The sequence below is a fragment of the Drosophila teissieri genome, chromosome 2R (assembly GCF_016746235.2).
Source record: "Drosophila teissieri strain GT53w chromosome 2R, Prin_Dtei_1.1, whole genome shotgun sequence".
Taxonomy (NCBI): domain Eukaryota; kingdom Metazoa; phylum Arthropoda; class Insecta; order Diptera; family Drosophilidae; genus Drosophila; species Drosophila teissieri.
Genome location: NC_053030.1, coordinates 6,152,362 through 6,177,967, shown reverse-complemented (window position 1 = coordinate 6,177,967; position 25,606 = coordinate 6,152,362). Strand labels below are relative to the sequence as shown.

The window sequence follows — 25,606 nt, the reverse complement described above, 5'->3', positions numbered from 1 at the left end:
GTGGAAGCCAACGTACTAAAAAGACGTTTTAGGTATTATGTTGCTTTATTTAGTTTTGCCTTATTGAACATGGTCCGTTACAGCAAATAGTTTGTGTATTTTTGATAGGTTTCTCTATAATGCCGACAATAAATAACAAAACTCACAAAGTACAATCTAGTCTAAAGAAGGATTACATGAATTTATATACGCGCATCTGCAACTATGCACGAGCAGTGGTTCCCAGTGGCACGCAGAACGTTAGACGTGCCGTTGCCACAAGGATATATGCTCCCGAGATGGTCTGGGCTCTGCACATTGGGCCAGCCCATCAGGACCATCCAGTATCCAGTACACATGTAGATACAAATACATTTCTTATCATCGCATAACATTACAATTATTTAAATTCGAAAAGAGCGCAGAGACGGGGAAGATCCGAGCGCCAAGTGTTTGTTTTGTTTTCTGGTTACCGGTTTCGGGTGTATTATAGGTGATTATTACAATCTAGGCTCGCGATCGGTTCGGTTTCGGTTTCTCGTTACTCGACAGCTAACATCATCACTAAGCGGTTGGCTAATGCTACTAAAGTTAGACTTTTGGTACCCATAGAGATAATTCAACTAACGCGTACAGTTATACAGTGTTATCGTACTCGAATATGTATGTGTTTCGCGGACATTACAATACTTTTATCCTTGCTGTGTTCCATAAAAATGAGCGTAGCTTGCAAGCGAACGACAATTAAAGGGTCCACTACTCTGCCATTTTTGGTAAGATTTATCTTTTGTTTTGTTTCTTTTGTTGGTTGGTGCTTAAACATCTAGAGAATTTGACTTCTTTGCATTATCATTAGCTAACTCTGACGGTACGAACTAAAGATTTAAGTTACAAACACACACAGATCAGAATATACACATACATAAGTATATGACGACTTTCATACGTTTATAGGAATCTTTCTATTTAGATTTAGTTGTAGGCTTTCAAATTGCTGAGCCACAATTTGCTTATGTTATGTGCTTGTCTCAATATCCTTTTCTACTGCTCCTACTGCGATACTGTTGCTCAAAATGGATGTTATATACAAGATGAGAGTGTGCGGTATTGGGTTGCGATTCGGATGAGGTGTATAGAACTATGTACATATTGAAGATATGCTAATGTGATCCAGAATTCCCGCCACAGCGGATTTGTCTACAGAACCTTTTGAAGAGTTTTGACCAATACAAGTAAGAGGATTTCTTGCATACTTTTAGGCATCACATATGTGGTTTAGGAGTTATCATGCTAAATATGAACCCCTTATCTGTTTCAGAGTTTCTAGGAACACACCAGATTGGGATGTATTTATTTTTCAGCCGCCATAGCGGTGGCCCCATTGCTATTTGTCTCCGAGTGCCGACGCGCCAGTAGATGATGATGATGCTGGTGAAGATGATGATGCTGATGCTGAAAGCTGCCAAAGGGCAACCCATGGCCACTTTGTGGACCTCCAATGCCATTAGCGAAGGGCAGGCCTTCGATATTTCCAATTTTGCCTACGATTTTTGGTATCCTATCACTGTCCATAGCCAGCAGTGGAGTGGTCAGGCTGATTAACCCACTACCGCCGATGCTGGCACTGCCAATCCCAATTCCGTGCTGACTGTGATTGTGATGCGAGTGATGATGATGATGATGGTGGTGGTTATGGTTGTGGTTGTGGTTGTGGCTGTGACTATGACTATGGTGATGGTTGTGGTTGTTGATCACGGGCGTGCTTTTGCAGAGAGCAGCGTGTGTTCCATTTTTTGCCTTACTCTCTAGCTCGAGTTCTTGCGCGCCGCGCAGGGAGCTCGTCTTGCGAACCTGCAGCCCACTGCGCGAATGGTCGCAACTCTTGCAACGCTGCTTTTGGGTCTGGACCTGATTGGATGACTGCCGTTGCAGGGCCTTCAAATTGGCTGCCACCAGCTTGGCCTGGAGGGTTTTCGAGGGCGAGACGGGCGTACTGTCATCCTCGCCGGTGGGCGGTGGAGTGGACAAGCGACTGGAGGCGGTCGAGGAGCTGCAGGTACTGTTGGAGCGGCAGGACGCCTCATCCACTTCAGCATCGTGACCATTTTCCTCGGCGGGCTGCTCGTCCACTTTATCCACATCCGCATCCGCATCTGCATCTGCATCATCATTATCATCATCACTGGGCTGGGTGCTGGTGGGGTGAGAAGCGACGGCAATTTTCTTATTAGTTGAGCTGCTGTTGGTGGCAACGTTGGAGCCATTTACGCTTGCTTTCTCGCTCGGGGAGTCCGCTGGCACTTCCGCATCCGTCGCAGCCACATCACCATCACTCATCGCCTTGCAGTCACCGTTCGATATCACATTTTGCTGCTGCTGCTCCTCCTCCGGCTCCAATCCCTGACTAGTTTTGGTTTTCACGACATCGGCCAGATCAATCCAATGGCCCCGATTACCGCGCACGCCCTCGACAAGAGGCTCAAGCTTGTCGGAGAGGGTTGCGAAGGCCTGTAAAGTAAGCAGGGCCTTAATAAACATGTTCACAAAATATTAGGCCAGGACAAACCTCATAGATTGGCAAGCAAATGGAGTCTATAAAGTTCACTTGCATCATGGGCAGCTCGTCCTCCTTCTCGCGATTCATGATATCCTACAACAGACAATTACCATTTAAATGTAACATATTATTTAGCCTTTCGTGAACTCACAATAGGAGTTATATTGAGCTCCTGCTTCTCCATATCTCCCTGCTCGAAGAACTCCGAGCTCACCAAATCGGCCACCCGCTTCTCAATCTCCCACGGCTTCGTGATGGCCGACAAATCACAGACAGTCATGCTCATTGCACGCAAAAGGGCGCGCGGCTCCTCCGCCACCCAGTAGCTCGTCGGCTGGCTCACACTCTCCAAGAAAGGACCTCGTTTTCTGTGAAAATAACCCGGAGTTAGGACACTTACGCAGGACAAAATGTGCCAGCTATGCTCACTTGAAATACACGGCCAAGTCAGTGGACAAAATGGCATCCTCCAACACCCTGATGACCCGACAGTAGTCATCGGAGGAGAGATTGGCCAGAATTTGATTTCCAGGACTATTCAGGATCATCAGGCACTGATCAAAGTGATGGTGTTCCATGGTGGAGGTTGAGTACAGTTGCGCCAAAGGCGACGAGGCTCTAAAAACAAATGTTAAATTAAGAAATTTAACTTTATATTTCTTCTCTATACTTACTTAATCTGGAAGGAGTTGTTGGTCCCCCGATGATCGAGATCATGACACAGGCAGCCAATAATAAGCGCCAAGCATTCGATTTCCCCAAAGATCTTCCACCATTGCGTGGTCTGCAGTAAGAAGTGAATATAAAATAAATGACATAAATAAAATATCATTTTATTTCCTACTTACAGTCAGAATGGCAAACATCATCTGGGCCACATTGAAGGCGTGGCGCCAGTTGTGATAGGTAACATTGCGATAGTTCTTCTTGACACTCAGCAGCCATCGGCAAAGAACTTCATAGTCGATATGAAAGCGTTCTACAAAGTCGAGATCCAAAAACATGCGCAGGCAGGCCTAAAGAAATCGGATTAGATATTTGTTCACATTTTGAGAATTTTGAGAATATTTGAGCTCACCTTTAATGTATCATCATCTTCAAAGTGTATGTCATCGAACTTAAAGTCGTGTAGTCGGAAATGTACAGCTGAAGGCACTCGCAGGCGCTAAAAAAATGATTTCAATTAATTATTTCAACAAGCATAAGAACAAACATCTCAAATAAATTGGTGCGATATGCTTCCGACTCTTGAAATGAATACTAGGTTGTTGTAAAGGTTTTATAATCTACTACAAATGACTTTTTCTTTTTACTAATCATAATCCAATTATTATTGTTGCATTGCTAAAGGGGCTTAAAATTTAAATCCCCACAATTTGAAAAACTTTTGCTTGCACTTACTTTCCACACCACAAACAAACCAGCACGTGCCCAAAGCCAAGATGCCCCAAGAAAAGAAATAAAAGCAAAATCTCCCACTGGACCTTCATCTGTTTGCTGTCAGCGAATGTAAATGGTGCTATATTAGCCACCAAAGCTGAGAAGTTTATCAAAATTTCTGACATTTTTCCGCCGAGGCACCCACAAGAGTGCGAGAAGGAAAAGCCCAACCAGAGGGCAGCTGCGGACCGGAAAAAGGGTTTTCCCAGCTAAATGGCATAAGCGGCGCTCCGCCTTCGTGTGATGCAGGAACAAAGCCTAGTATGGCATAATTTTAATTAAAATTAATAACCCAGCATCTTTGTCTGGCTGGCAACTCGACAGGCGGTCATAATTTTCCCAGCATAATTACAGAGTGAGTCCGAGTCCGGCGATGAAGAGCGAGCAGCGTGGAGTCGCACGATTCAGTAGAAAAGTTTCTTTTTGTCATACTTGTGCGAACAAACTAATTACAACTGTCAACACGTTGAAGCTTTTTCCGCGGGGGCAGCGACAGAGGAGCTTGCCTAAGGCCGACAGCTTGTTGCTGCTGTTTCTGCTGTTGTCCCACAGAAATAATAAACGAATAAAAACCGTGAAGCTAAAGCAGCAACAGACAGCAGACAGTAGACACAATGCACAGGGAAGCAAGCACCCAAAGCGGGCATCCGGCAGGACACATTAATTTATGGCCCAGCGTAAAAATTAAGAGACCAAACTAGTGGACGACCTCTTGGCCTCCGGCAAATTAAGTGAGTGCAAATAAAATTAAGTATTTCACTGGCCTCCGAGCTACGACACCCGGGAGGGCCATTTAATCCGGAACGGAACGAACTACGAGAGTACTGCAATAAGGAGCACCAAACCAAAAGGAGGAACCAACTGAGGAGGAACCGAAACTCACCCGCAGTCGATGAGCCTCGTCCATGGTGGCCGATGCGTGGTAGCTGAGCACCTCCAGGGTGACACTCTGCTTGGCCATTGCCACAATGGCCTTCTCGTACATGTGCGTGTTGTGGATGCCCATGCCGCAGAAGATGGCGAACGCCTCCACGAAGTTCTCGTCGTTCTTGGTGAAGTCCTGGGGGAACATAAAAGCAGTTTAAAATATGCAGCACGCGATTGGGGCTTAATATGCTTAAATTATAGCTTTCTGTCTAGAATCTAGACACTTGAGATTCGGCTTATTAAAGCATTGCAATTAGAATATTTTAAATAATATTTAAAATAGGGGTGTACTTACCAACTCATTGAACTTGTTGATCAACTGAATAACACCAATGATCTGGCCCAGCGAGTTCTTGATGGCCATGCAGAGGATAGATCGGTGCTTGAAGCAGGAGTTCTCGTCCACACTCGCATCGAATCGATCGTCCTCGTAGGCATTGGGCACATTCACTGTTTCCCCGGTGGTGGCCACATGTCCGGTGATGCCGATGTTGATGGGAAACCGCGACTCGTAGGGGCTGGTGCGGGAAGTGGCCTCCTCCTCGCTCAGGTCATTCGCCTCGAAGTCAAAGACCCGCGAGAAGCTGCCCTTGTCCGCCTCGTGGACCAGGAGGATCTGGACTCGCTGGCACTGGATGAGACTCTGCATGTGGGTGAGAATGCGGAAGACCATGTGCTCTATGGTGCTCTGCTCCTCGAAGATCATGCGGGCCAGGTCCAGGAGCACTTGATTCCGCTTGATCTCCAGTTGAGATTTCTCATACAGCTGTGCGTTCCGCAGTCCAATGCCACAGAATTGAAGATACGAGGAAAAGACCTGATGGGGATTACCGCAAGGGATTAACATTACTCAAGCAACAGAAAATAGCAGAGTAGAGCTTGCCATAAACGCCATAAAAATTATGAGAGAGTCCCCCACTGGCATCACACATCGGATAATCCCTTATGGCATTTTGCCTGACATTCTGCTAAGCTTTCTTAACAAGTTTCCCCTTTGTTGAATAATGAATGCAATTTGCCACGGCAGTGGGTGCAGCTCTTATGCGGCTTTATTCGGAACAAAAGAAACCATCAAACTGCCCCGTCATGCGATCTCCACATGGCCCCATTCGCCCCCATTTCCGCATTTACCCCTCAGCCCCCAGCCCGCGGCCATCTACCCTTCCCATCCCCGAACAGTCCACTCACCTTTTCATCGATTTCGGAGAAACACTCGCCATTCATTTTGTTGATGACCTGCGCCACGCCAATCACATCCCCGGATGAATCCTTGATGGGCATGCAGAGCAAGGCCTTCGTCCGATAGCCGGTCAGCGAGTCAATTTCACAATTGAATCGCTCGTCCTGTGGGGAGGGGGAAATTGGGGAAAAGAAATTAATTTGCGCACGAATTAGTATCTCATTTAAATGAGTTTCCGTTGTTAACTTGAGCTCTGTGTTCGTAAGCCTTTACAAATGGATTTACTTCCTTTTTTTGCGATGGCCCCTTTCTAGCAAGTACCCATGAACAAAGACGTAAGTTCACTTTTATTTGGAAGAATTCTGAACTAGGTTTCGTTATTTTGTGATGCTTATATAAATAACCACATTTTAATTTGCCAAAATCCAATACTAATAATACAATATCAATACAAAATCATAGTTCAAATATTTGAGCAACAAAGTTCAAATTATTATTATTATTTTAGATACTTTTGGTTTTAAAAGTAAAAAAAGAAAATCAATCCATTTAGGCTGATTTTCATCACATTTCTAGACTATTATCTGCATAGATGAATTTCTTAAAAAAGAATACAAATACGTATCTTTCTTTTACTCCAACTAACACTGAGGATGTTCCGTATCTATCAATCATTCCATTCCATTGTTGGCCCCGCTATTTTTATCCCACTTGGCACACATTCCCCATGATCTATCTGTCTTTCTTGCCTTTCCTCCAAAAATTGGGAGGTTATCAGATTCCAGACGCCTCTGAGCATCGCTGCCGGCTGACAATTGTTTGGCCAGCCATTTAGCCGAGTCAAAAGTCCGCTGGGATCGACCGCAAGATCTGCACCCGAGCGGAACTGGTGTGCCTAACCATAATGCGCCTCATTCGCACCGAGAAACCTTTGGTCGCGCTGTCTGGTACCGAAAAGTGTCAAATTTAGGCCTTGATTAATTGTGCTAACAATCTAACAGAGATCTGCGGGGTACAAGCGATCTGTCTGTGCGTCACGTATTTGCGGTAAGTTTATCTAGGCGCTTAGGAGGCGCAATTGTTATCTTCAGCCGGGCGGCTTAAAGTCGCAAAGAGAAGAGTCGAAAACAAGCATTGGGACTCCATATCCATATCTGGGTGATATAACATGCCTAACACGGCCTTGTCTTGGCGTAAGATTAATTACGCTCCAATTGGCAGACAGGCCGAAGAAAAACTGCCGAAAAAACGGACGAAAAAATAGGAAAATGTGGCAGCGGCCAGGGCGGAAGCTGGGAAATGTGAAAAGTGCTGTGATGGCCACCGCCGAGTTCACTGCGCAATATTGAAAACTTAAAGAGCACCACACTAATGTACTCGTACACACACACACACAGAGACACTGGATTGGTATCTGCCTCCATAAATCTTACAATCGAATGAATAATCTGCAACTCTCGCAGCAGAGCTTGATTTATGACCCAGTTGGCATTCAAATTTGTCAAATTTCCCTCAAGATAGCACTACTTGCTCGGTACTGACCTGGTAAGCATCTGGTATGTTGACGGGCTCCCCGCTCTCGGCCACATGCCCGGCGATTCCCGTGCCCCATGCCACCCGCACTTCGTCCTGCTGCTCCATTTCCTCCACGGTGCTCCGGGGGCACACATCGAACAGCTTCGAGACGAGGCATCTGCAGGAGAAACCGAGTACAAAGTTGAAAATTATAAATTGTGTTGCAGCGGCAACTATCGTCTATTGTCATCGGACACAATGCAAACTTTTCCTATTCCACTGAGAGGAAAAATAATAATAGTGTTTTCCAAAATGTTATAAACAGAATGACATCAGCTTGCCAAGTTGCTCGATAATTAAGACTGGCGAAAATGGCCAAACTTTTAATTAGGCCATAGTTTATTAAACCGAAAGTGCAGTCGCAAGCTGGGCCTGAACATAAATAACATGTTATTGATTCCCATTTGAGCCATTTCTCTCTCAGTGCCTCGCCTACTTTTGCAGCTTTCCTGCTGCTTTTCTTTGGCTTTAAAAAGTTTTTACCCAACAGAATGCATTTGCCAAATGCGCGTGCAGACAATTGCAATTAGTGTTGGCAGAAAATGGCGTCATACGATGCATACAAAATGGCTGACGTGCCCCACTGACCCCCTCGCTGCAGGTTGCAGCCGGGTTATGGCACTTATGGCACGGTTTTGGGGGGGAAAGAAGACACAGCTTCCACGCAACGCACTCATAAAATGCCAAAAATAAATGCCATAAAAATGTTGCCAAGACAAAGTTGAAGCTGCGCTCCTGCTCCATCCGCAATGTCCACAAAAATGCAGCTATATGAAGTCATCATCAAATTGTTGAGAATAGCTAAGGCGAACTATAATGCAGCTGATTTATGATAGATGGCTGTCTTTGTTTGAGCTCTCCTTTCCAACTATGAACTGAGTAATTTACAAAATTTACAAACTTGCACTTTAGGATTTTTCAGAAAGGTTACACTTGGAATTCTAGGGAACTAACATACATTAGTAAACATCCTTTTTTTTAATTTACGAAGTTTAAGCTTGGTGAATAAAGCATTAATTTGTTCGTATATAACTAACTTCGCTTACTTTTTTAGTCCATCAGGTCCGTTGCAACGTCCTTGCACCAGGAACAGAGATCCGCGATCGGCATTCAGCAGAATGGACACGTTCTGGAGTATCTTGTGGCACAAAGTGCGCACCTCGAGCTCGTTGCAAATGTCCTTCACCTGGAAGCGATAAACAGCACAGTCCGGTTATTTACACGACTGATAAGCAGTTGCATTTGAAAAGAAAGGGAGCCGCGGAGAAAAACAGACTGTGACTGACGTCTTTAGAGTGTTTGCCGATAACAGCGTCAATGGGCCGACAAACAAACACGTTTGCGGAACTCAACAAATAGCCATTGACGAGCTATCGAGATTCGCGCGAACCTTCAATTCGATATCTAATGGTTAGGCCTTCTGGGGAAACTTTACTCATTCACTATTGAGTAAGTGAATACTTTTATATAAACGCGTGTGTCACGGTATTTCTGAATCAATTGCACTTTTGAATCATGGGGGCACTAACATTGTTATCAGAACATGATCAGAGAGCCACAACACTCACCAGCTCGAAAATCAACTCCTTCTCGTCCAGCTGCTTGAGCTCGTTGCGAGACAAGCGCTGTGGTCGCTGGTGGCAATGATAGTAGGGATATGGATGGCCATTTCCCGCTCCACCGCTGACAGCCAGCCCAGGTGCTCCTCCCCCTCCACCGGTGCCACCGGTGATGCTCAAGCTGCTGCTCCCAACGGCGCCGCCCGCCTGGTAATGACTGTGCTGGCTGTGGTGCAGATGGGCGTGGTTTTGGTGGTGCTGCTGGTGGTGATACTGATACTGGCCGGCCACGACGCCACCGACATTCTGCAGATTGCTGCAGCTGCCGCCCACGCCGCCGTTGTCCATCGGCGGGCCAATGCTCAAGAATGTGGGCGTGCCGTCAATTGTGTTGACAATCGGCTTCAGAAGTCCGCCGCGCTCAAACTCGTGAGCAGAGATTTTTCTAAAAGGATTTCAAAGTCATTAGTATCTTTGGAAATAGTATCTTTATTTTATGGCTCGCAAAGCTTGCAAAAACGATAATATGTTTGCTTTTCTATACTCACAAGCTATTATACAAAGCTTTTAGCAAAAATGATGCAATTTTTCAGTTTATCTTGCTGTAAAAGGGTTTCCCTCTACATTTTGCACATTGAATGCGGCCAGTATTTAATTTTCGTGGCTCCAATTGAATCACTTACCGCACTGGTGTGGTGGCACCGGATCCACCACGCGAGGAGCTCGTCTGTCCGTTGGCGTGGGTGGGCGAGGTGCTGCTGACCACATCGTTGCCCGCCGAGGTGGCGTGGGAAACCAGCCAGGCATCCACCGTCTGACGTGTGGCCTTCCTGTGGGAAATAAGCGGAAAAATGCAGTTAGTAAACGCGCTAAAACCTTATTAAAATTATAAATGAATAGGCGCTGGTCGACGCACTGGGCGCCGCGTTCCATATGCATGTGCCGCATGAAATTGTCTAATAAAATGCGAACTCATAAATATTCAGGCTGCGAGGCTACCCAGCATCAGCTGCTCCTCCTGCTCCTGCTCCTCCCCAAAATGTGTCCTTTTGGACACGCGCTCTTGGCATAAAACCCCTAACAAACGCCACAAAACGTCGGGTAATCACAGCATACAGCTCTTTGGAGAGGCGAGTGCGTGGAAATTAGGAAAATATTGATATTCTACCAATGCTATCTTTTTTTTTTTACCAAATAATGAGACTTATAAATAAGAAGTAAGGAAAGCAGAAGTGTACATTCGCCAAATGGAAAATTATCAAAATATAGGTTTAGCATGATTTAACTATATTAAGTCAGCAATAAATGGTTTAAGGATATTTTTTTCAATGCTTAAAATTCTTTCGTGATTTGCAGAAAAGCTGATACTCTCTCTTAAAGATAACGAATAAACAAGGCGGAGAACCACCAAAATGGTTGAACTGTTTAGGACACGCGGCATATTCTTATGCAAAATACACACACAAGAGAATGAAGCCTTTTTCAGCCTCGTTTAATGACCGCCCCGCAGGCCAAAAAGCCGGAGGAGCAGTGGAGCCGAGTACGTTGGCCGGCTCCTCTCGACCATGAAAATAAAGCCCAATTTATGCTTTTAGTTGTTAGTGATTTTTATTATGTGTCATAGGCAACGGACGTCCCTTAACCCGCTTTGCTGCCGGCCTGCCGGGCGGGCTGCCCTGTATGTCCTGCTGTGGCAAAGGCAATTTCCGGTTTATGGCGGAAACGAGCCATCCACGCCCATGGCCAAATCCCCACCAACCCCATCGGGAAACCCGATTGTTTGGCGTGCGGCTGTGTCAACCGACAATGCAGTTTCAAATTTAAGAATTTATCCCGTCGATGGACAAAATAGATTATTGGCTCGATGGGTTCATCGAAAGCGCCTGTACGCAGATGCAATTTATGTCCCTACAAGGATTAGGTTAGTTCTCCGTCTGCCTTGGCTAACAGAAGACTATGGATTCGATTGCCTGTCGGCCAGTTGCAGTTTAATAACTATATTGCAATATAATATTGCTAAAATTGCAAGCCAAACCCATTTGGTTTCCCAAATAATTTGCAAAATACTGAATTGGTACTCAATGCATAAAGAGTGTGAAACCTCGACTTGCCTTATAAAATAATCCTGTACAAATTCCTGATTCTCGTCCAGCCAGGCCTCCATCCGCGCGTGCTCCGGATCGTAGGGTCTGTGGTGCTGCGGCGAGTTGGCCTGGTGGTGATAGTGATGCTGGTACTGGTACTGGTACTGGTACGGCGGATGCACCTGGTACTGCTGCTGTGGCTGCGGCGTGGCCGACGTGGGGACTCCGCCGCCGGAGGAGGGGGATCCGTTGGAGGAGGAGGGCGGGGCTGCGCCGGAGTGGCTCAGCGGCTGATAGTGGGCGGGGAGTGGCTGTTGCTGGGCGGGGGGCGGGGGGACACCGGCGTGGCGTGTGGCGATGAGCAGCGAGTGCTCGCTGGATCCGTAGCCGCCGTACCCCGTGCCCCCCTGCTCCGCGTTCATCCTGCCAGTCGGCTGGAACTGGAGCGGCGTCGTCGCTGGCTCCTCGATGCTCCGCAGATGCAGGCCTGCAACGAGGAAGGAGTAATGGAAAATAAATACATAATTCGCACTATTGGGAGATATGAAATTTTACATCTTATTACTCATACTCATTACTTATACACTCATTATTATAACTAACATTTAAGTACTTATATAAATTGTAAATATTTGTTTAAGCTGACTTTTTGCATCGTGTGTAATTTGCCTGCTGCATGTGTCGACAGTTTTATGAGCTCTCCACCAGCTCTTGTGCCCTTGACGCACCATTTGCATTGCAAATGGGTCATATCCTTTAGGGGAAGTCACACTTGGCACGTGACCGTGGACACGCCCCTCTCCACGTCGCCCCCAACTGACATGCCTTTTCTCGCCGCTTTCCTGATGCGTTCTTTTCAATTTCAGCAGTTCGGCTGTGAGAGCAAATCACATAAATTTGTTGAATAGCTTTTTCAGCTCATCAATTTGGAGCTGTTCCTGTCTCCTCGAACAATTAAGTGTCAAGTAGCGACTTTTAAGGGACTTCACCGAGACGTTCTCACGCAGCTGTGTGCATATGTAACACATGGCAAACGCGGCGTATACGTAACGCAATAAATAACTTGGCAGTTGGGGCCCCCCAAAGTGTTTCAGTTAACATTAACCGGAAATATTGGCAATTTCCTTGAAATATTGACTCCGTGTGGGCACGCTGCAAAGTGTCTGGCGTCTGTAATGCCAGCATTGAGCGCCTGATTAAGTGCTAAAAATAGATATAAATACGACAACGAGTACGAGTAACACACTGACACACGTCTCAAGGATGCGATAAAAGGAATTCTGCCACATTTCCTTCTCCCTCTTGCCCCATTTTTGAGGTCCCAGTTTGTGTCCCAGTTATTTATTCTATTGAAAATATGATTTATGTGCTGCTTTTCGACTTACACAAAAGAAATAAACAAACGACTTGTTCCTGTCGCTTGACAATTCGACTTTCGGGCTAAGCTGGTATACAACAAATGCCAAGGATATTCCGGTTGCTTAAATACGTTAGATGAGTCTATTTTTGGCTAGACTGCAAACGGAAATATTTTGTATGGGGTGGCTTTCTTTAATACACAACCTTTTGGGAAGTTTATTTATGTAGTCATTCCTTATTTACATAGAATGAATCCTTGAATGTTTTATACTTTTTTTCGGGCAAAGAAAACATGTATTCCACGTTTATAACAAGCTTCAAAATCTACTTCATGTTTGGGCTGTAAATTATTTATATGTTTAACATAAGGGTTCGATGACATCTGAGGTCTTTTCTTTTTAATGGAATTTATACCAGTTAAAATTTAATTCGATTTCATGCTAACATTCTTTTCCTGCGGGTCCTTTCGCGTTGCCATTTAAAATTCTCTTTAATATTAATTTCAGCTTTTCCCCCATGATTTGTGCCCCCAAGAATTTCCCCGTTCAGACATAAATTTCCATGTTAAGCATCTGCAAGGTCTCCCACTCTCCTGAGTTGTAGATACTTTTCGTTGGTCTTTCTCTTCTAAGCTTGCCAATAAGTTGAAAGTCGGCTACTTAGTGCTGCAGTGGGGGATTTGTGTAGATGGAATGACTAGAACACCACACACATGCCACCCGTGTAGTGCAGCCTCAGAGGAAGGGAATTTAATCTTTTAAGCTGCATTTGCCTTGCACACAGCCAACAGCCAACATCCAACATGCAACATGCTTAAGCTGCTGCAAAACATTTGGCACAGAGCAGGAGCACTTTGCCACTCCCCGCTGAATTTCTTTGGCCATTTCCTGCACTCGAAGTCAAATGACAACTTGACAGAGTCGTGTGGGAGGGGTTCTGTGGCACCCATTTTCCAAGTTTCCCACTTTCCCGCCGCCGCCAACACTTTGCTGCGGTTTGATGCGTCAGCTTTATGTAAGACATTCATATGGCCCCTCAACCAACATCCAACCCCGAATCCCCCTCCCCCTCCGCCACCTTCCTCTGAGTCGGGCGAATGGCAAATTTTTATACAACAGTTGTAATGGAATTTTACTTTTAGCAGGAACATGCAAGGATCAAGAGTTCTCGGCGATATGACCACAAATGTAGTACTCTTCATCGTGGGATGGAAGTTATTTGATTTACATGCTCAGGCAAATGGCAATAAGTTTACTCGAGTGCTAAAAATCGTCAGTACATTGGGAATGGAAATACGATGGATAATAATTAATTTCTATTTCTGAATAATTTAAATGGAGCCCTATCAGGTTAAAATATATGATAAAACCACAGTCTTTATTGACTGATTTCTGTTTCCGTTCTTGGCGACCATATGATACTACCCCAAGCTAACATATAGGGTATGATCACCACATACAATACCATATATCTGCACACACTCGCCTGCATACATGAGCGAGTGTGTAAATGGCATTGTTGCTTTCGAGTGCAGCCAAATGCAAATTGAAAGTTGGCAAATGTGCAAAAGAGAACAATTTTTTGCTGCCACTCGGATCGATGTTGGGATGCTGAAAGGCGGAAAAACGTAAAGCCGAGCACCGGAAGTTGAACCAGAAAAAGAAAAAGACCTTCTGGGCATGAAATAAGCATCGCTGTTCTTTCAGTTCTTTCAGTTCTTTGGTCTCTTTGGTGTTTTCCTGTTTTGTTTGTTGGGCCCGAAGTTTGTGTGACGAAATATTTATGCAAACGCGAGGCATGACCAAAACTTTCTTGCTTGCCACTTTCTCACCTGTTGTAGCTGGGACTATTTCAGAGTGATGCTGAATCTGAGGACTATGTGTTGGTGTTTGCTGCGGCTGTTGTTGCTGCTGTTGTTGCTGTTGCTGCTGTTGTTGCTGCTGCTGTTGCTGCTGCTGCTGCTTGCTGTTTTTGTTCTTATTTTTGTAGCGACAACCACGAAATCGACACATACTTGCCGCTTGGCCCATGGGGCCCGCCAGCAATGCGAATGTTAAACCCTCCGTTTTAATGAATTGAATTTTGTCAAACTTGAGCAATTCAGCCGCGTAACGTAAATTGTATTTTGTGGTCGCAGTTGTCGTGGAAGTTGAGGAATCAATTTTGTTGATTTTGCTGCCGCCAAAAGGCCGCAGGATATCAGCCAATTGAAATTGTCGAATTTTCGATTAGTGTGCACACTCTTACTGCGATCGCTCGTATTTCTCGTGCCTTTACTCTGTCTCACTTTCATAATAACTTATTTACTTTGTCAATTATTCAGTTAGGCGAGAGGAAAAAGTTTCTGCCAAGACCTGTTGGAGTTTTGTTTTGAATAAATATGTTTAAGCATGACCCGAGGAGTTCACGTGCTCCACGTGAACTTTGCAGACTAAAAGTTTTCCGCCCAACAATTTCGCAGAGTATCTCAAGAGTTTCCTGACCACTTTTCGTTTATTTCACTTTCCTGCCAGTTTTTAAAGCCCTACGCTGCCGATTTTCCCATGTGTCGGCCAGAGCGAGTCGAAGCAATTCAATTAACGCGTTTGGGGTCGCCGCAGTCAATTGGCCAAGAACAGGGGAATGGGGGAGAGGGGAGGGGGAACAGGGAGCTCGCCTGACGGGCCGCCAATTGATGAACAAACAAGACTCCAAAATGTCGCGAGAAATTCGAGTGGCGACCCCGTGGGACAGACGGTGCAGCACGGGCACACGTAGGCCATAGTAAAATGTCAGTTAAGTAAAGTAAACATGGCCAAAGCGCCTGACATGGCTGAAACGTCAACAATGCTCAAAAGCCAAAGGCAAACAATGGCAGTAAAATTCGGCGAGAGAGGGGGGATGAAAAGGATAAATGGGGGGGAATGCTCTAAAAGGTTTGTTGTGGCTTGCTTTTATGTTGAATAGGTATTTATTAGGTTTATTTAGATTTAAAAATGCTCTTCGATATTTCATTTAATCATTTTAACAATGTTTGAAGTGGCTTGCTTATGTACAGACAGAATTAATTATTTGAAAAGCTCAGACTCCTGGTCATAGTTTATATACCCGCTTGCAAAGCGTTCTCCTCGAGAAACACGTTACCACAATTCGACCCAATTGCACTGAGTTGCCACTGACTCGTGTTTGTTTTTGGCAACCAATCCACTTATGTTCTGCCCTCTAGCATTCCCATCCCGCCTTCCACATTCACTTTCATCCGCTTTTCACCCACTTTTCGACCATCACTTTCACAGCTCTGGTCCCTCCCACCAGGACATTCGAATTCCATTCCAATTTTTGTATTGCATTTATTGACTGCAACTTGCCATGAGAATTTAAGCGGATCTTCACCAACTTCGATTCGACCGCCCACTTCCACTTGACAGCTGTTGCATGGCAGGGGCCTGCGATAGTTGACAGCGGAAATGATTTAATTTCCGTTCTACAACAATGAGAAATCATCCTGCTGCGTTTGGCAGCTGCAAAGTGAAGTGAAGGCTGCCCCAGGATTGCACAACTTGCAATAGAGACTATGTATATTTCTGCTTTTGTTCGCATTTTAATAGACAATGACAATGAGTCCGCACTGCTGACGGGCAATGTTGCAGTTGTCTGTTAGAAGTGCTGATCCTTCAACGCAGCTTAAGGGATATAAACGAATACTATGTATGCATTAAACCCCTTCACTATGTATTAAACCCGTTCACCTCTCAAATTCCTTACTAGTCATATTTTGTTCGGATTATCTTGATATGCCGCATTGCTCATACGCAACGTTAGCTGGCCATTAAGCATACGCACCGTTGTGGCCTGCCTTTGTTTTTCGCCATCCTTTTGGCCATTCTATCTTTGTACACCTAGCAACTGGTAGCCAAAGGAGAGAGGACAAAAAATGACAAAAACTATTTTTACGCCACGAGAGCTAGAGAGCGAGTGGGAAGCAGAGGTACTCTCGCACAGACGGACTTCGACGGCTTACATTATGTCAATAGCATAGGTAAAGGCACTGTAATGAGAGGGGGTCATTGTGGGGCCAGTCTGGATAAGCAAAGGATGTTCATTAATGGCGCACGCCAACCACTGAGAAAAAATCGATTGATTTCGCAACTGCGTTTAGCTTTAAAATGTGAAATACCATATTTTTGTCAATAAAAGATCTGTGAATGCATTCCGTTTAATGTAGCTAAGTATATGTTATATGATATGATTTTATAAAATATGTTTTATGCTCTGTCGCATGTTTTTCCGAGTGCACCATTTGTGCGAAACTCGATTCGGTTCGGTCTGCATTTGGCTGACAACGGTGATAGTGGCACAAAAGGCGGGCCAGATAACAGATAACAAAGCCATATACTATATATATCTGCGCGTACGGCGGTGTCTGTGTGTCGTCGCCGGGTATCTGTGTTGGCCCAGCTTTCGTGGTGTTTGTGGCAATGCAAACAAGCGGGGGCAAGATGGCGTAAGCCATCGAGGGGCGGCAAGCCGAATGTGGCGGTTTAAGGCGAAAAAACTGTCATTAGGCGGCGGCGCTGGCGCGTCATGAACTAGCCAAAGTCGATTAGTGGAGGAAACAGTCAGAAAGGACGAACCGAAATGCTATTTGCATTCTCGAAAGGCTCGAATTGTCGGCCTGGATCAATAACCTGTTGCTGGCCAAAGAGCGTTGGATAAATAGACGGAGAGAAATGGTAGAATATTGTTCTATTTAGCATTTGCCTGTGAATTATGTTACTTGTCCCACATAACGCGAAAAACAAAGAGCGCGAGAGCAAAAAAGCAAAGAAAGCTAAATGAGCGAACTCTGGCAATTTAAATTAAATAAATAAATAAATCTCATTATCACATATGGCTCGTGTGTTCAATTATATTGTCAGCTTGGTAAACATCAAAGCTTAAAGCGGGAAATACCACCCCACGCACTTGATGAGCTCAAGTCTCACACATTTTCGATAAGTTATAAACAAAAGGCAACTAACTGCTGTAATAAACTTAAAGGAGATTATATGTACAAGAGAAACAGATTGAAAGAAAATTAAAACGTAATAATATGACGAAAAATTCAATCTTGGTGGACATTTAACTATCCTACAGACCTAAATAGTACGCACTTATCCACATATTTACACATTTTTATTGCCAGTCAACATTTTAGCACACACAGCTTATATATACATAAACGTATGCATATTGTAACTACGCGTGTTCATGCATGGCCTCAAGGTCATCGCGATGAAAAATTTATCCGAGCGGCAGCCATAAACGATTTTCATTTGTCTGGCGGCAAAAGGCGAACTCCGAGGGGCCAATATGGGAAAGCATTAACATTATACAACTGATGACGTCCAGTATTGCGCCGCAGTCCAAAAAGTAAGATAATAGTGAGATATACAAATCCAGCACTAAAATGCGAATACCACATTAGACAATGAACGTTTTTATTGAAAAACCAATGTTGTACAATTAATGTTGATAATTGATAAACACAGGAACATAAAACTTAACAAGGATTTTCTGACCAGTGAATACATTTCTATATACAACATAAGACAAAACAATTGAGAAGAGATTGTCTAATTGCATGTTGTTGCAACGAACTCCAACGAATTTTAATTAAATTCTGCTTTTATGACACGGATGCAAGTTTTATTTATTTCGCACTCGGATTTAATGGCCAAGGAAACATTAAAGACCAGCCGACAACGGGGCGTATGAGCAAATTTCTATTCTCTAGCGGAAAGCAAACTCCCCGAGCTGTTTTGCTGCGTATCGCATTTCCAATTTGAACGCATCCGCAGACAAAAAAAAAAAAAAAGAGCAGGAGAAGCCAGCTACAAAATGCTGTCAGCTACTTGAGCAAGATTTTCAATTTACTTCCACGGAACGGACTGAGAGAAACCCCAGACGCCTTTTCCTCCTTTACTTTGTTATCCTGATGAAGAAATATTGAAATTGTATGCGCGAGCAAAAGGCGTCGCCAGTTAGTTCATCTCATAAATCTCGTTTGCGGCCAACTTATTACACGTCTTCCCATTGTGCACGAGAACTCGAGCGGATTATGTAACATTTTTAATAAAAATATTATACGGACGGAGTACGACAATTTGTTGGCTGAACGGAACCACTTCAAAGCTACTTTTCCTGGAATTTAATTTCCCTTTTCGAAGCATTGTCTCGCAGACTCCCCCTTTGCGCCTCATGCCTTTCTTTTATCAATTACATGAAGTGAACTACGTGAGCCGTTGGCCAAATATTTGCACAGGTCTCGGCTTAATAGCTGAGGTCGCCGAAAAAGCGCAGGAAGAGTTCAGGAGTTCTGGTCTAAAAATAAATTATAAACAAACATTTGGCTCTTTGCATCTCCAACCCCTCCCTCTCCATATGCCCACTGTTTGTTTGAGTTATCATTATGACATGCTCGAAATTACCAATGACAAACGTGCCTTGACTATCCAAACGACCACATCCATACTCATCTCCCCAGGCGAACGCTGCACTGCGAGAAAATAATATTTATATTAAGTTTTCATAGCTAATTCGGTTATTTTGCATACAAGGCTGTTTAAAGTAACTCGTTAACTCTACTATGCTTATCAACTGACATAATGATATGCCTCTGCACCTTAATCCCAAATTTTCCCAACTTAAAGCCCTTTTCTGTCTGTGCAGCCCTCAATGAAGGTCAAATATTTGGAGCCTGCCTAGTTCTTCTGCTTGCTGCTTGTGCTCCAGTGTTATTGCGCTGATTGCGCTTGTCGCCGGAATGTTCGGTTAGGAGACCCCACTCCCACTTCCACTGCCACTCCAGATTCCACCGCCTCCTGGCAGAAGCGCCAGTGTCGAATCCCCAGAGCCATGTCCAGTCCAACATGGTGCAGCATGACTAAGCGGGGCGAAATTAGGTTGTTTGTTTCTCCATCGAAAAGGCAGGCACCATCGGGGGGCAAGAAAGGTCGTGAGGGGAGGACAGACGACCAATCTCTGCGTGCTCGCCGCCTCTTGCAGCAGGAAGTCAGAGCTTTGCCAAGAATTTAAATGCTCCATTTGAGATTTTGATTAAACTATGTTCAACTGCCAAGATGTCAGAACTATTAGAAACGAAAATAGATGGAATATAGAGTATACGCCATGGGGATCTCGATAGCTCGGTCGCAGTGGGAGCGGGACTTTGAGTTGCTCTCAAATACTAGATATTCTTCACAGGCGTTTAGTGTGAAAGTTAAATAGCCTACTTTAATATAAATGATTATGGTAATAGAAACTCTTTCTGAACATTATGAATATTAAGAACAAACTTAAGTCAAGCAAAGGCAGGAATTCAAGTGCTGCACTTCCATCACACCATTTCCCACCACACCACTTCCTTATAGCACCCCAAGCATTATCTCTGCTTCGCAACCACTTGAAAGTTGCCCGTATCACTCGGCGTGTTTGCAGCCACGCACTCAGTAAGCAAATATTTGAACACTTTCAACCGAGCAATCATTAATTAAATTACCTGACAATAAAAGAGTAGAAAACACATTTTATTAGATATAATCGAACCCTCGATGTTATGAATGGGGCCACAACGCACCCGAAATAGAAAAATCCAAACGAAACAGCTTGAAGTCGGATGGTCGTTTCCTGTGGGTGGACAATTGCCTTCTGGAGACTATTTAAGTTGGCAGAGCTAAGCAAACACTCTATTTTCGGTGTGGAAATTTACCAACTTGCGATGAAGGAAACAAAGCGAGTTCAACGCTTTTGTTTGTCTGCTAAAATTAGCCGAAACAACAGTGGCTGACCACAGGGAAAATCTGGCTGCTGCTCGAGTGCTGTTGCATTTGCATGGTGACGTCAAGAGGAAAACCAGGGAAGCTGGCAGGAGCGGCAAAGGCGGCAAAAGCGGCGGCAGCTCTAATTAAGACAAAATAGTTTTGTGCCAGTCAAGGCCAGAAGATAAAGTGGTGGAGGCTGCTGCTGGAGGTCTTCTGGCCTGCTGGGTTCTGCTCTCTGCTGGCTGATTTGCTGATGCCTGCTCTCTGCACTTTTGGGCAAGCAAGCAGCACGCCACCAAACGTAGCATACTGTGCGGCAAAAGCACAAGCACAAACCAAGCACAAGCACACAAGCATGCCCGCACCCAAAGCAGGCTGCAAGTGGATGCACCTGAAGGAGACTTGAGTTGGCCGGGCCGAAAGAGAGGACTTAAAGCTGTCTTTGGCCAACTTTTGCCAGCAATTAAACGTGGCTTCAACGGCAACCGTAACAAGAGTGATAAAACCGCACAGCCAAAACAGTTGCAACAGCAAAATCTGCACCAACCACACTGCACTCTGAAACATGACAAGAAAACTGTTGGTTTTAAGCACACAAAGGTCCAAAACAACAGCAGCCTCCCACACACATACGGAAATCAATACAAAGCAGCTGTAACAACAGCTCCAGTTGTTTTAGCCACAATAGAAACAATAGCGATTCGCATTACTAGCACAGTTCACATTACAAAGGCCAGTTCAATTCAATTACATCCTGCAAATCCAAATTTATAAATTGCTATTTTTCCAGAGAGCTTTCCATTCAAGCTCCTAAGCATGTGGAAGTGACCACTTTAAACCTCATTTCTGGCGAAATTCTGGTACTAAGCGAAAGTCAACCGCATTTCTCAGAATTAGGAAAAGCTGAATTTAAGAATGCACAAGTTAGATAATAAATTTAGATACATAGCATGGATGTACTCTAATTAAATGGAAAACAATACTTGAACCTACAAACGAAGTATAATTGAACGTGAGACAATCACATGGGAGAACAGCAACCAAGTTGCTAATAGAACTCGATTCCGAAGAGACTAAGAGCAGCATTAACCCCAACAGCCACATTAACCCCGGCAGCTGGTGTTGCTGCTTTGGCTTCCACTAAATGCGAGTTGATTCCATGCACATACATTAGATTTTCCAGCAATCCGACCATAAAAATCAACAAACAGTCAATGAACCCCTTGCGCGTCAATGGGACAGAAACAAAAGCAGAAAAAACACCACCATGGAAATGCGAAATAAAACTAAACGTGAAACTGACGCACCGAGCAAAGAGTGTTGGCAAAAGTCAAAGACTATCAGGAGTTGGCGTTGCCATTGCCATTGCCGTTGCCTTTGCCATTGCCGTTTTATTATCGTGTCATTTCTTTGGACTTTTTTCAAATACTCATTCATTCACTCGCTCAGTCGTTCATTCATTCATTCATTCATTCGGCGTGCTCAGAGCTGCCAGTGCCTGCAAGACAATAACAAGAAAATAATATGTTTTGTAGCAGCCATTGTTGCTGCACTTATAATTGCCGGCCAGCAACAACAGCGACGCCAGCCAAAGCAATTTCTGTGACTGACTCTCGGACCTGCTCCTGACCCGCCTTTCCGCCTTCCCGCCATCGAAAGCCAAGTGAGCCGCCAGCGAGGAGCCGCCAACATGCCCTGCTCAAAGGTACTGATACTACAGCCACAACCAGACTAGAATCGAATAGATTGTATTTAGAAGCGACCATATGCATACTGACCATATGCATTTTCATACATTTGGGAGTCATTATGACAGTTTCTGTAATTATAGCTTCCTCATGAACTATTATAGTGTATATACTCGCATACTCGTATAGATGGTGTGTCTGAGTGCCGCCTTCTTAACTAGTTCTTTTTTTAGCTGTGCCCCTCCCCAACTGCATTTGCCTTGGAGGAGTGTGTGCCCATTGTGTGTGCGAGTGTGTGAGCTTGGCTGGGTGCAGTTCAATTAACCGGTTGATTGCACACACACTCACGCACAGCCGACAGCTCCCACACTCCGCCCCCTCGGGCTATCAACTCCATCTTTGGTGGAGCGAAGATTTTTAATTAATCTGCCGAATTAATTGCTAATTTTTTGCCATTTCAGCGGGATATTTGAGTTATGGCCAGCAGTTAGATGCTGCGAATGCGATCTCGTGACATGCAGAATGGTCCAAGCAACTCAGCTGAACAGAGAACCAGAAAGTCAATCAAGCGAAAATAATTTCCAATTTAACTGCAATAATTATGAACGTGATTTAATAATCCATAACTGAATATGTTCGCATTCCAATTAGCGGAAAATAATTAGTATTTTATATTGCTCGACATTTTAAATTGCTTTTAAATTAGGGTGGCACAACACGTGGCGTATACGCAATATGGTTGATAGTTGTAAGTTAAATCGGTGAAGGTTTGCAATTTGTGTTGCAATTTTAAATGCAGCACGAAATTTTGAGGACTACAATTAAATACCCGAACAAGGAGGAACTCCAGAGAACATTATTGAAACCTGCTTAAAACCATTTCCGCCCTACACTCGTCTCGATTCGCTGAAACCTAAGTATCTTTCAAGCAGTTTTCCCATGAAATTTCCTATGAAATTTTCCAAGCCTTGACGTCCTGCTGACTTTGCTGGCCATCAGGGCGTGCAATCAACCCAAGCAAAACCGAAGACCTCACAACCCATCAGCAGATGTGGACAGATCGTTAAAGGCTAAGCCATTTTCGAAAACAAAATCCAACTGCCGCCTGTCAGTAAGATTTGTCGAACACAATCATCGAGGGAAAACGAAATGAATACAAAATACTAATTACCCAGGTAAACAAAAACATGAGTGAGAATTACTCATGCAGCGAATAGATTTGTGTCATTGGTGAAACATAGTTTGTTGCCTGAGTGAATGAATGATTGGCCATAAGACCGATGAGTCCCCGAATATAAACGTCATTGATTCGAAGGAAACGGACGTCAATATCAATAAAAAATAAATAAAAACCACGCTAGATAAATCGAATCCAACAATTAGCCATATGCGAAATGCCCGCAACACTTTTTCACCAGCGTGTGAAAACCTAATCAACACGCACACGATCTTCTCCCCTTTTTGAAATGTATAAATGAATAAATTGATAAACTTTTCTGATGCCGATTTTGGTTCCGATTTAAGCCCATTCGTATTGCTGCGAGCAAAGTAATTAATTTCATAAATGGAAATTTGGCTACATTTTGAGCGCCTGCCAGCTGGCGACTGTCGAGAAACGGAGGGTAAATATTTACGAGTGGAAAAGGTAAGTTCTGAGCCAACAGATAATTTGGCTAAGTATGGACTGGAAACAGTATCAGATAACGAAAAGGGGAAGTTAGGGGAGAAATTTAAGAGTAATTTATTTTTGTAAGTCGCAAAAGTGTCCATTAGACCTTACTACGCTTTAGGAATACGAATTGCACTGTTTTCTCAAACGTATGACGAAGCAATTGTATTTTCCATAGCACAGCTGAGCCTGGGTCATTTCCCCATATTTCCTTGCGATTTTAAACTCAGTTCCAAATCATTTTTCGTTGATCCAGCCTTAAGTAACCAATCGCGTTAATAAAGTGTTAATTAGCCGATGATCAGACGTTACGTAGCGTCTGCGACAATATTTGTTTACTCTGATATATCGCTTGACTTTGATCTGGAAACGCCCGACAATGACATCGAAAATAAATAGAAATACCTTTACAAATATAACTCATTAATGGAAACTTTTTTACACACGAATCTTGGAATTGTCACGGAGTCTAATTCAAGGAAATGAGCCGAGCAAATAAACAATACGGAATCGCCAGTACCCGCACTCGATGCTCCGCTACCATAAGGCAAACAGATAAATATATACAATATTTATTTGATATTGTGTTGATTTAGTGCGCGGGAAGACGGTGACTGGAAAAGTTTCAGAATATGTTTACGCCTTCGATCCACTTGTTTGTTTGGTTTAAGCCATAAATCGTAAATAGCTACGCTTAAAGAGGATCAATATCGATGTCAGTTGGTTCAACAGTTGGAAGGAACTTTTCCAACTCTTTGGCAAGTTCCGTTCTAAGGAAGTCCTCTTAAAATAAACACCGCCACGAGTCTGAGTAATGGATATTCGACTTGGTTTGAGTTGACTTGGCTGTGTACCCAGCAGCAGCATAAATTGTAACACGATGCCTGGTTGTGTCTGAGCCCTGGGCGATCCGCGAAAATACAAAAAGCTGCACACAATATTCAAAATATTGCCCGACATTGCACATTAATAAGTAAACAGAAACGGAAAAAGGAACGGCAACTCCGACCAACTTGTTCAACTTCTTGGAAATCGGGAAATTCGAAACGATACTCAGTGTAAGCCCTTTGCGAACTTGCTGAACAGCTGACGACGAGGGAAAGGTTAATTCTTTTGAAGTTCAGAAAGTCTGCACAAATGCAAATGATGTTGACGTCTTGTCTGATAAGGGTAATGAGCACAGTAATGAAATCATAAATAATTTCTGCTCATTCGAAGACGCTTTTGTCTTCTGTTGGCGAATGTTTTTGGCAGGCGAAAGGAGCTTGAAAAACCATTAATATTTATAATGGAATATAAAAGCATTTGTGAGCTATGATGGATTTAAAATTGCAACAAAGATTATGCCAAATAAATGTAATAATCAAAGTGTACCTAGGCATATACTCGTATGTGCATAACATATGTGCAATTATTATAATTATTTTGGTACTTTCTGTTGGAAATACCTTTTCCCACAAATTAATTGAGTAATCTGTATCGCTCTACTGTCCTAGACAATCTCATTTGTGGCTATGCAATTTGTATGATTTCCAACCAGTTTAAGGGCTGATTGCCGACCGCAAGCCTCGTAGACCTGCGGTCGAACAACAATCGCAAATTGCCCCTTTGGGTAATTAAAAAAGACTAGATAAAAAGACATATAAACCGGGAATAATGCAATTGCTTATAACAACAAAAGCGTTTAAGCTGGCGCCAACCCCAGAAGCCTCTCCCACCTGCAGTGGTACGACCCCCTCCCAGCGGTTTTAGATTCAATTTTGTTTCTATTCACTTACTGAGCGTTGGAAAATTTTCCATCCAAACTC

At 44.0% G+C, this 25,606-nt stretch overlaps 1 protein-coding gene across 3 annotated transcripts in view; it reads right to left on the bottom strand.

The window, feature by feature from the left end:
* Positions 1–26: 26 nt before the first annotated feature.
* The window catches only part of LOC122612266 (dual 3',5'-cyclic-AMP and -GMP phosphodiesterase 11), a 40,628-nt gene continuing 15,048 nt past the window's right edge, over positions 27–25,606 (bottom strand). Inside the window, exons 1-17 of one of the 3 annotated variants that reach the window (XM_043785756.1) lie at positions 14,492–14,738; positions 11,329–11,788; positions 9,901–10,047; positions 9,227–9,662; positions 8,705–8,844; positions 7,626–7,776; positions 6,092–6,247; positions 5,199–5,720; positions 4,860–5,036; positions 3,615–3,701; positions 3,385–3,552; positions 3,211–3,320; positions 2,966–3,154; positions 2,688–2,904; positions 2,546–2,629; positions 2,248–2,487; positions 2,025–2,173 (exon numbers count right to left, since the gene is read on the bottom strand). In XM_043785756.1, the coding sequence (XP_043641691.1) occupies positions 2,159–2,173; positions 2,248–2,487; positions 2,546–2,629; positions 2,688–2,904; positions 2,966–3,154; positions 3,211–3,320; positions 3,385–3,552; positions 3,615–3,701; positions 4,860–5,036; positions 5,199–5,720; positions 6,092–6,247; positions 7,626–7,776; positions 8,705–8,844; positions 9,227–9,662; positions 9,901–10,047; positions 11,329–11,788; positions 14,492–14,690 (3,498 nt within the window). In that variant the 5' untranslated portion in view covers positions 14,691–14,738 and the 3' untranslated portion in view covers positions 2,025–2,158. Of the gene's footprint in view, positions 2,488–2,545; positions 2,630–2,687; positions 2,905–2,965; positions 3,155–3,210; positions 3,321–3,384; positions 3,553–3,614; positions 3,702–4,859; positions 5,037–5,198; positions 5,721–6,091; positions 6,248–7,625; positions 7,777–8,704; positions 8,845–9,226; positions 9,663–9,900; positions 10,048–11,328; positions 11,789–14,491; positions 14,903–25,606 lie in introns of those variants that run through there. The other 2 variants (XM_043785753.1, XM_043785755.1) reach the window with 2 other exon arrangements.